Raw genomic sequence first — 11,518 nt, forward strand, 5'->3', positions numbered from 1 at the left:
ACATGACCATCTTCAAGTTTGGATAGTGTGGACTTGTTTTGGACTTTGGGTTACCCTCGATTTGACAATGGAACAACTGGATGAATGAAGATGGAAATTCTTCAGTTTCATTTGCAGTCACATTGTGCAACTCGAGTGTTTTTCCCACAGTGTTCCTTTGTCCTGATCTCTGATACACACCAATAGCCAAACCATGAAAGCTGTTCTTTCTGTCTGGGGTGTCCACCTTCTTATCAGTGTTGTCTAGGGATGCTCTTATGGTTCTGTTTTGTAACACTCCAGGTGGAACATACACTTCAAACATTTTTATGCTTTCAGACATTGCTATAGCAATTCCAGCTCCCGACTTATGCAATATTGACATTGCAGTTGACTGCATAAGTTGTGGTACATATACAGTGAAAGTCCTACAGCAAAAGTATTCTCAAACATCGTATGAAATCTTGACTCAGGTTTCTTAGGCACAAGACTCATTGTTTATTCTTGCACTGTTGAATGATTGACTGAAACAGAATAAGGCAAGATGAATTCAGCTGTTCTGCTCGAACTTCATTGCCTACACGTCAGTGTAGCAAGTTCTATAGGCACACCCTCTTTGGGAGAACCAGTAAGGATTCCATTTAAAAACCATGGACGTTCATTTCTGGATTGCAAGATGGCTTTCAAATGATTTTGGAACAATGAAATATTATTGTAACCTTCCCAAGAATATCTCTCTCCTCTACTGCATTGTCAATGGCTGAACATCTTTCCTTTGTGGAATGTATGACTGTTCAGTGACAGAAATGTTCAATATGTTCTTTTTCACTTTTTTCCATCAACTTATGATCTGATAGTTCCTTGTGCTGAACACCATGATCTCACTTTATATTGTTGTGAAGGTCGGAAATTTCTTTCCCTCCTTCATCGACTTGCTGCTGAAGATCAGCTATGAATTCAATTTCAGCTAAATGAATTGCCATTCTCATTAGTTTAGATGACCTCCTTGTTACAACTCTATCTCTTGGGTGCTTGTACAAAATGTGTCCAGTGTCTAGTTTGGCTGCTTTTCTGATATTGCATATCCCTCATGAGAAAATCACCCTCAGTGAGTACATCAGCAAGATTCAACTTCCAAAACTTGTTATCACTTTTGGAAACAATTTTTGGAATGGACTGTCCAATATCTGTGCTGATGCAAGCACAAAGTTTTTCTGGTTTATGGGACGTGCCAAGTTTATCTTCTTGACAATAGAAGCACAAATCTCGATTAAATGATGAAACACAGGACCATGTAAGGTTTTGCGTAACAGTTTCTATTGTTCTGGCCTCGTCGATGTAGGATGTCCTCCAGTCTTACTGTATAACACGTTGGCATCTTTCATTGCAGTGGCCTTTTGGTACCGCTGTCTATCTCATTCTGCATGTTGCTTGTGTGTTACTATGCAGTAGTATGTTCTGTGCCACACAGCATTGTTCTTTTTGAGGATTTGAAAAGACAAACCAGACAGTTGCTGATTGAGTTGAACATATTCAGGATTTACAAAGAAGCTCTTTGCTTGACACTGTCCAGTTAACCCTAGATCTGGGGAAATTGTCTGTTCCAACACAGATTTTCCCTCTTCCTTTATAATTTGTCACACTGGCATTTTAGGCAGTGTTTGAAATCAACACTTGTGTTTGTCTTTTTATATTTTTGATGGTGGATCTCTACAAAGATAACTTGACATGACTCTAGATTGCCTGGAATAAGATAGCTCAAAATTACTTAAATCCATTTAATCAATACTTAAATAGTTTTAACAACAAATACCACAGCATTTTGTTAAAATTCAGAATTATTTCATGATAAATAAAAATTTTTATTGACATGAAAATAAGGTTAGCAGCGGACCTCGTCGTCAAAATCATAGTAACCCCAAGGATACATTAAAGAAGCATCATTTTGGGTATGTCTAGTTAGTAATACTTTTGCTTAGCAACTCTACATTTTATTTTGTGTGTGATTATATCTAGTCCACAATTACACTGGCATATATACATGCACCAAATGTTAATCCTAATTTCTTATGTCCACACAAATGGTCGGAAATAGCTCAAAATGGATGCCCTGAACATTAATAGAAAAACTGGCAACAATTATTTACTGAATCAGTATGCCCTTGAGATAATTTTAGATATTGATGCCAAGAGTCTACCCCAAAAAAAATATCAAGCCTAGAATTTGTTATATTAGCCGGTAGACTACATTCAAAACCCATCTAGAACATTTCAAGCATGTTTCATTGCTACATTGTCTTACTGTACATTTACAAGATAACTTGCCCATGTTGGTTCTCATGGTTTTGGGTCGAGTCCTACATCTGGTCCAGCAATATAATCTCGAAAATAGTGCCAAACATCTTTTTATCTAATATGGATGACTCATTTTTTTGGATCCACATCAAGATGTAGGGCTGGCTCATGTGGCAGGTGTTAAGAAGTTTGTTTATTTTTTTAAGAAAAATAAAATTCAACCAGAAGTTTATTTTCCATACAGTTTTTTTTTTTTCAGTTGACATATATTAATTATTGCATTGTAGTCATATTCCATGTTACTTAAATATACAAAATAAAGATGAAATGTAAGCACACATAAAGTAAAATTATTAAATAGTTATATCTTTTTGTAAGAGTTAAATGCTAGGATTGGACATTATTTTTGTACCTTCTGAAATTAACTACGTGTAGGCTGTGAAGTAAATGCAATTCAGATGTAACCAAAAGTTAGTAAAAACAATCAGAAAAAATTACTTTTCATCTAAATAATGTAAAACATTCCAGAAGGAATTTTTCAACCGAATTGCCTATGCAGCAGTGAAGTTTGTTTGATAGTAAGCGAAAAGTAACTTAATTAGGTACTGCTTACTTAACTGAAAAACTACATTAGTAATCTACATGTCATCCTTCACCGTTGTTTTGTGAAGACAAAGTATGCACTAATGTATTATTAAAGGCTAAAATTTTAAAATGTAAACAGCTACTTAAAATGAATGTAAAGAAGAACCTATATTTTAAGGTACCGTGACAGAAATGAACAAAACTAAACTTAACTAATTGCAGCTCTTAATTACACCACAAGTGTAGATGATATAAGTTTGTTTGCATAGTTTAGCTATGGGCTATTAATTTGCTAGGATACAAAAAGCTGAGCTTGCTCAATATTACTTGTATCTTCCTTTACCTTTAATTCATCAGGAGCCTGAAAAAATTGATAGCTCATTATTGCTCATATCTACCTTTAATACACGTGGAGCTAAAAATAATAGCTTTGTAGTGCAATATTGCTTGTATTTTTCTTTAATAAACCAGGAGTATTTCTCTTCCTTTAAAACATCAGGAGTCAAAAGGCTTAGATATTTTAATAATACTCGTATCTTTCTTTAAAACACCTGGAGCCATAAAGCTTAGATAGTGCCATGATGCTTACATATTCTTCTAGTATGTGAGGAACCAACTGATTGTGAGATGTAATGAAACATCCTACTTTTGTATATTAGAAGACATATTGTTATTGTTCTTCTCAAAGTACAATTGAAGGGGGGGGGGGAGATTTTACTTCAAGAATAAATCCCATTCATTCTATTCCAGCAACCTGTGGAGATGGGCATCTGAAACTCAGAACTGACCACAAACATTAATGAAACTGCCATTTGTTTATATGCTTATGACCAGATGGAAATGTGTACACACACAGCTCAGAGCGGGCATAGTAGTACTTAATCCATCGTTGAATACATAGTTCTGTATGTGACATACAATTCCACATTTTCGCAATTGTGAGAATGAACACTACAGTCAGTTTAGCAGTGGTAATCCATCCAACTCTGGATTAGATGTGGATAAACTTTTCTAACTTAGTGACATTGTAGCAGGATCTTCCATCTTGGGAGATTTTCAAGCTACAACAAGGATGACCCAATGAAGGATTAAAATTTGTGTTCCTGAAATCTTGACATTAACTGAATTACATGATGAGGAACATTTTGTTTTCAAATGATATTTTTAGTGAAGAATGAATTGCATATGGATCATGTAGACCATGTATTCCAACAAAATGTGTGTATATACTTACAAAAAAAATTATTAAGAAAGATTGTAGTCTGATGTGAGCTTTAGGATAATATGAAAATACTTTTCATAGATCAATTTAGTTAGGATTGTGAGTAATTAGTTTAGTTGGGACCATCTGCAAGGGATATCATGAAATTTTACCCAGGAAAGCTTTGGAAGCTTTTATATATATATTACCAGTTTTTAATAATATGCTTTGAAACTAAAGATTTACAAGGTGATCATGTTTTTATTTCTCCAGCTGCTGCATATATATATCAGTCTGTAACTTACAAGAACTGATGATGGATTTGTGTTCCAACCACTACAGTGAAAAGATGCTAATATTACTTGGAAGCCAAATGTATATAGTATGTATAAATGTATTTGTATTAGTTCCAATCACTACTGAAGATTAAGCGTCCATGTAAGACTTAATTAAACCCTGTGAGATTATGGTGGTGTTGTACAGTACTTATGTAAATAATATCATATTTATGTGAGCTCCTAATGCAGAGGTGCACTTTTGTTTTCTTCTTATCTTTTTTTTTTTCTTCTGGACAGGCTTAAAACTTATCATGAAAACTTTCATTATAGTCCATAAAAATTGACTTATTATTACAAACTCATGCCGTCAGCAGTTTCATGATTTACTATCGTTATGGTAAAATCATCACACCTTTATTTTGAAAATTTAAAACCGTTTTATTCCTGTTACATTAAGAAAAGTTTGAGCAACATTTCTAGACTTCCATTTCCTCCTGCTGAATAACTTGGAGTATTTTTATAAAATGTTTTGGTGTGTGTTATTGAAAGAAAAGTATGAATTAGGAGATAAATAACATAACGTTTCCAATCTATTTAATTGACTCTATGAATTAAGGCAGCAGAAATAAATGAGCTTACATGGTGCCTTTCTTTGTCTACTTGTAAAATAAAAAGTTCAGTGTTTTTATGAATCAGGATTATTTATCAAACGCTTTTACAGTGACTTAAAGGACAGATACCATTTTGGTTCAGAATCTTATTTCCTTTATGTTATTACTGTTTGGTTGATTATTAGTTTTTTGTCATCAGAAATAATGCTCTAAGTTAGTTTGTTTGAGAAATTCTTCAAGTAAGTTATTACGTAGTTTTTGTATGAATACAGTTCTAAAAACTTTCAGGAACAAACCTCTTAGCTGTCCATTTCTGTACATACAAATTTGAGAATAAAAGTGAAACCTGTGTTTAAAAGTATAAACTTTTATTTAAGAAAGTTATTGCTGTACAGCTTGTTGATTCCATTTCTGAACAAAGTAATGAATAAACTACTATGAATATGCTTTCTACATTAATTTTGAATATGCTTTTTTCTGGATATTGTCAACACCCTTATTTTACCACAGATGATTAAAGTATTTGGCATGATTAACTCCGACAAAGAATACAGAGAATTGAATATATCACATTAATTTAAATAATCAAATCAGAAGATATAACAACATGGTGGTGGAACAGCATGTTTCAGAAATACATTTTGTTTTTTAAGGTAAAGTGATGCCACAGAAATTTATTTTTGGTAGTCAGATTGAACTTGACCGGACATACCGACACAGAATGTAACGACATGATGATGATGCTCCAAAAATTGTTTTAATATGAATACCTCATCTCTATTTGAAAATCAATTTTATGTTCTAAATGTATCGTCAATAACACAGGCCTGCGAATTTAAACTTCGTAAAAGTTGTTTTGGTTTTATTAACGGGTTTTCCATAATTCAGCTACGCAAATTTCGAAAATAATATTTATCTTTTTCTATCACGTAAGGATTTTTTATAAATCGGGGTTAAAAAAATATTGCGTTTACCACAATGAACACTTATTATTATGTTTGTTAACAAAAATATAAAGAAACTAAAAAAAAAGGGAAGAACATTGATATCGAACGAATATTCATCGAGATTTTTTTGTGTGAAATCTACGTCTTTTAGTCTCAAAACTATGTGTAGTGGTTTTTCTTTTATGTATTGCGTCTCGTTTCAATGACCAGCCATCATGCCGGTGTTCCACTTTACTCGATACTTCCTCTCCATTTCACTGATGTCTTGATGAAACCTGGTCCCATGTTATTCGTTGACGGCACCGAGGTTTTCAGGGAAATAGTCAATATGTGATGTGTAAGAAATGAATTATCGAGTATATTATTAACAATATTTTCGTAATTTGCTTCCTTGTTGTTTCCTAAAAATTTGTCATTAACATCTTTAAAGGGAATCCACGCTTCTTTTTCAACTTTCCTAATCTGAGGCCCAACAAAAATCCCTTCACTTCAGGAATTGCCCAGATACTTGAAACAGTCGCCATCTTTGTCTAAGGCCTGTACAAACTGCTTCATCAAGCCCTTTTTTATATGAAGTGAAGGTTACAGGACTTTCTCTGTGCCAACCAAACTTTCACGTTTAATATTTTTCAATCATGGTATCAGACTGACTCTGCGTGGCCATTGCTTCTTTATCCAGTGCTTATTTCGTGCTCTGTTGTCCCATTCAAACAAAAAACGTGGACACTTTGTATAACCGGATTGTTGACCCAGCAACATACAAAGGACTTTTCAGTCTCCACAAAGTAGCCTACCATATTCTTTGTTTCTGATCGTATCAAAAAGTTCGAGATTGGTATTAATTCGGAAATATTGTTGCAATAAACCATGGAACCGTTTTGACGAATTCTTTAATGGTTTGCCTTTGTTTCTTTACCACAAATAAAACAGTATATGTTTGGGTCGTTTGCACAACCTCTAGTTGCCATAGCAGCGAATAAATAATATTGAAAAGAAAAAAATAATGTTAAAGTACACGCACAAACAATTACTATCCAGAAATAACACGTCATGCGGCCTGTTGACCGTTTATGTACTAACGATGTGTTTCTCGTGGGTTCTAGATTGATCGATAAGACTTTCACGTCGCAATTGGTCTAGAGAAATCTATAGCCAGAGGTGGTCAACATTTTAAGCATAACAAAATGTGATCCAATTTCAATGAAAATGACTCACTTATGTAAAAGTACATGTGACGTTTTGTAAAGAAATCTGTACGTGATGGAGAAAAATATATAACTATCGGATTCAGCATACAAGAATTACTGTAAAACATGTAAAAATTTCAAGACAATAAAACCATTAGAGGCCTGTGTGATTGTTAAAATTTTAGGCTAAGTTGATATACAAACATTTTTGTTACCATCAGCACTGTTACTACAGTGGAAGTCACGTGACACTCGTAGCGTGCGTGAAGTTTCTCGAATTATCGGGGAAGCCCGAGTTTGTTCGATATACCATTAGTTGCCATTTACTGTTCTCCGTCAAAAGATTTAGATTTAAAATATCTACAATTATGTTTATCAAGAAAACCTCAACCCCTAATTATAGGCGATTTTAACGCCTCACATAAAGAAACACGCCCAGAGGAACTTTAATCAGTGATTTATTAAATAACAATAACATGCAAATCATAAACGACCACACTCCCACACGTTATCACTAGCCAACAAACACGTACGATGTCGTTGATCTTATTACAGTCCCGCACGAGTTACAAACGAAGATCACTAACTTTACAGTTCACCAAGAAATCTTTAGGGATCACTTCCCCATTTCATGCATAATACATACACGCAGACCTCCCGCACCACAACTCCCACCAGTTTACAACTACACGAAAACCGACTGGGAGAAATTTAACGAAACACTTAACAGTCAACTACCCCCTCAAATCATACAAATTAATAACAAACAAGATTTAGACTCGTATGTTAAAAATATCATACACGCCATTAACACAGCAATAACCGAAACCACCCCTTCTGCATCAAGACAAAACTCAGAATCGCATAATAATTGGACACTAACCCCGGAAATTCATGAGTTAATCATAGAACGCAGACGAATAAGGAGACAACATTACATCTTGCGAGACCCCATTATGAAAACTTAAATTAACAAACTTAACACGCAAATAAAAGATAACATAAAAATACTCAAAGAAACAAACTGACTTAATTTATGTAATAATCTAGAGAACAACAAAAAACAAACCCAAAGAATTTTGGAAAAAATTCAAGACACTTTATTCTAACAAAAACAATAACCAACTTTTCCAAACAATTATACACAACAATGTTACAGCCAAAACAGACACAGATAAAGCTCATTTATTAGCTGATTACTATGAAACATCGTTCAGCAATCTCCACTCTCCCAACTTCGATGTTGATCACCAAACAGGCATCAACAACTTCATTTACTCCCATCCTACACTGTTTACCCCAATTTTTCCAGCCACCTACACTCACGACAACGTAATCACCAACCTTGATAATTCAGTAAACAGAAGTATCACTAATGCAGAATTTAAAAAAATCAATATTAAATCACTTAAAAACTCAACTCCAGATCACGATGGCATAAGAAATATAGTTCTGAAAAAAAGCTTCCAACCTTCTAATAGAACATTTAAAAAATATCATGAACCTATCTTTACGAAGTGGATACTATCCTGACTCATGGAAACAAGCAATAGTCACTGTAATCCCCCAAAAAAACTCACCAACAGATCCAACCCAGATAACTTCCGACCCATCCGCCTATTAAGTTGCTTTATGGAAAAAATCATTTCAGCCAGACTTTTAAATTTCTGTGAATCACACAACCTATTATCAAAATATCAAAACCCTTCAAGGAAAAAAAGACAAACGATAAACCATCTAACAAGACTAACTGAATCAATTTATAAATCTTTTAATAACAATTAAGTCACTATAGGCGTATTTTTAGACGTCAAAAACTTTGACAGTGTTTGGCACAATGCCATTAAATACAAATTACACTCATTAAATGTCAACGATACCCTAATTCGATGGATATAAAATTTGTTAACAAATGGATTCGCTAAAGTAAAAGTTAACTACACTTTATCCAAAATATTTAACATAATAGCAGGAGTATCCCAAGAATCAGTCCTTTCGGCCTTTTTATACATCCTTTTTGTTAATGACATTCCTTTCCCTGAACAAACATACACCTATCATTCCCAATACGCCGATGACATTGCCGTCTGGAGTATTTCCAGAAATTCAATCATTGCTACTACTTGGGTCCAAAAAACACTAGACTTAATCTTACAATGGTGTAACAAATGGCGAGTAATACTAAACCCTACAAAAACCCAAGCCATAGCTTTCTACAGAAAATTACGCAAACACAGGATTACTCTTAAGAAAATCAAACTAACGTTAGGAGGCACTCAAATAAAAAATTAGTAATAACATTAAATTCCTAGGAATTACATTTGACACCAGACTGACATGGAATAAACACAATCAAAACATACACTCATCAATCAGTAAAAGTATCAATTATATAAGTTCATTAACAGGGAAACACTCTAACTGTGCACCAGCAACAGCCTTAAGAATTTACAAAACGTTCATTCGTCCACTCATAGAATATGGTTGTCAAATAACCTACAATATGTCTAAAAATAACCTAAAAAAACTCCAAATACAACAAAACGGAGCCATTAGATTAGCACTAAGACTATCCATTTTTACCCCCGAAAAATTCATTCACAAATTAAGTAACCTCCCCATACTCAGAAATAGATTAACAAAATTATCCGATAAATATTACACCAAGGCAAACACAAGAAATAGTTTAACAGCAACACTAAATAAAATATCAAGCGCTCCCACCAAACACATTTCCCCTTACAATCTATATTGCCTATATAATCCAGCACAGTAAACGACCCGCACGAAAAGATCGCTATTTATGCTATGTTATAATCCGGTATTTCTTTTCAGCCTGGGCACAGGACAGATGTGAAACTGGGTTTTCTCCGGCCACATCGGTTTCCCCCAAATCTAAATTATCTCTGGCTTGGATCTAAAGATCCCAACCTTGAAAAGGGACCGTTCAAATTCCATTCCAATTTCAATCAAAGTCAAAATGTTAAATCAAATTTTCCAGTTAAAATATAATTTCAATTCAATGCAAAAGATTAAAATTTATGCTCAAACTCTAAAATCAAAACATTTAATACATAAACATGCATATTTAAATAACAATGTGGAAGCTCGTTGCTTGGTGACAGTATTGGTCCTTCTCTCTTCGCCACGACTCAACCGACGCCGGATTTCACGAAGCTGCTTCGGTCTTTTCCGCCCGTCTTCACGGCCTCCCGACTCCGTTCACTAACGGCCCAACACGTCACTGAATGCCAAATCAAGACTTACTAAGCAAAATAGTATATGCGCGTGGTTGAAGGGGAACAAAAGTTCCCGAGCACTGCAGTTGGGAAGAGCAGACAAAAACTTGTTCCCTCTTTCTTCAAACTAAATTACTGCCATGCTTAGTTTTTTTTTTCCAGCGGTGTAATATAAAGTGCGTGTTTTGTACTCGTAGAGAGCTAGGTTATCGAGACTGTAAATCGCTGTGATTTATAGCGTGTATTATAACAGTTGTTAAGTTTAAAGTGACCAGAAACGTACTGACTGTGGAATTACTGTGCACTAAAAGTTTGTATTGAGAAAGAATAAACTGGTTTAATCAAGAAAGGACTTGTATCGCTGAAGTTCTTCGGAAAGAATTTCTACCAGAAATTAACAAACAAGCAGATACGTAACAGCACCATTAATTTTTTACACAAAAATTAACGAACCAATAAACTAATGCAGGTTGCTACAGTTATATAAACTATATATATGTTAACAGATTAATAAGTTTCGCCTATTCAGTAGCACAGCTTGGGTCAGTAAACCAAAGAAATGCAGTTAGGCCTCTTATAATCGTGAACAAGAAAATAAATCTGTTTAATCATTAAATAATTGGTCCTCCGTATAGTATTGAACAATGAATTAGGCGTAATGTCATAACACTATTCACGCACTTAAATTAATTTAGGTTATTGTATGGTGTATTAAAACGGATTAAAAACTCTATAACTATTATGTTTTATGAACTGTCGATAGCAAAAGTAATTTTAATACTGCACTTAAATTATGACGTGAAAAGCGAAAAGCATGTTGCCTCCAGTGCCTTAGCTAAAAAATATTTATGGTGGTAAAGGCCGGTTATCTATGTAATCGGAGAAAATGTTTAAAACAAGAGAAGGCTTAACCCCGCTAGGTATATACACCATATTTATGGCTATCATTGCCCTAGGTCATGAATTGAGCCAGATAAGAGTGTACTGGACCCACAGATGAGAAAGTTTCTGCTGGCGTGATGAGTTTCTTGAATGATCGAGTGTGTTGGAGATGCCCTCTTTGTTAGTAAATAAGCCTGGCAGAGAAAGCCAGCATGGTTAATGAAGAGAGAGCAGTAGTTACACTGAGTTCTGTGTAATTTATGATTCTGTTAGTTTCGAGCAAGTGAGCCATAAAGTGTGTGTTTTGCACTCGT

General features: G+C 34.4%; 1 protein-coding gene across 1 annotated transcript in view; it reads left to right on the forward strand.

Moving 5' to 3' along the window:
* LOC106459994 (insulin receptor-like) overlaps nt 1-5,408 on the forward strand; it is a 136,441-nt gene extending 131,033 nt beyond the window's left edge. Inside the window, exon 27 of the mRNA XM_013919674.2 lies at nt 3,610-5,408. Within this exon, the coding sequence (XP_013775128.2) occupies nt 3,610-3,659 (50 nt within the window). The 3' untranslated portion in view covers nt 3,660-5,408. The remainder of the gene's footprint in view (nt 1-3,609) is intronic.
* The last annotated feature ends 6,110 nt before the right edge of the window (nt 5,409-11,518 follow it).

This window comes from Limulus polyphemus, unplaced genomic scaffold (genome assembly GCF_000517525.1).
Source record: "Limulus polyphemus unplaced genomic scaffold, Limulus_polyphemus-2.1.2 Scaffold691, whole genome shotgun sequence".
Classification (NCBI taxonomy): domain Eukaryota; kingdom Metazoa; phylum Arthropoda; class Merostomata; order Xiphosura; family Limulidae; genus Limulus; species Limulus polyphemus.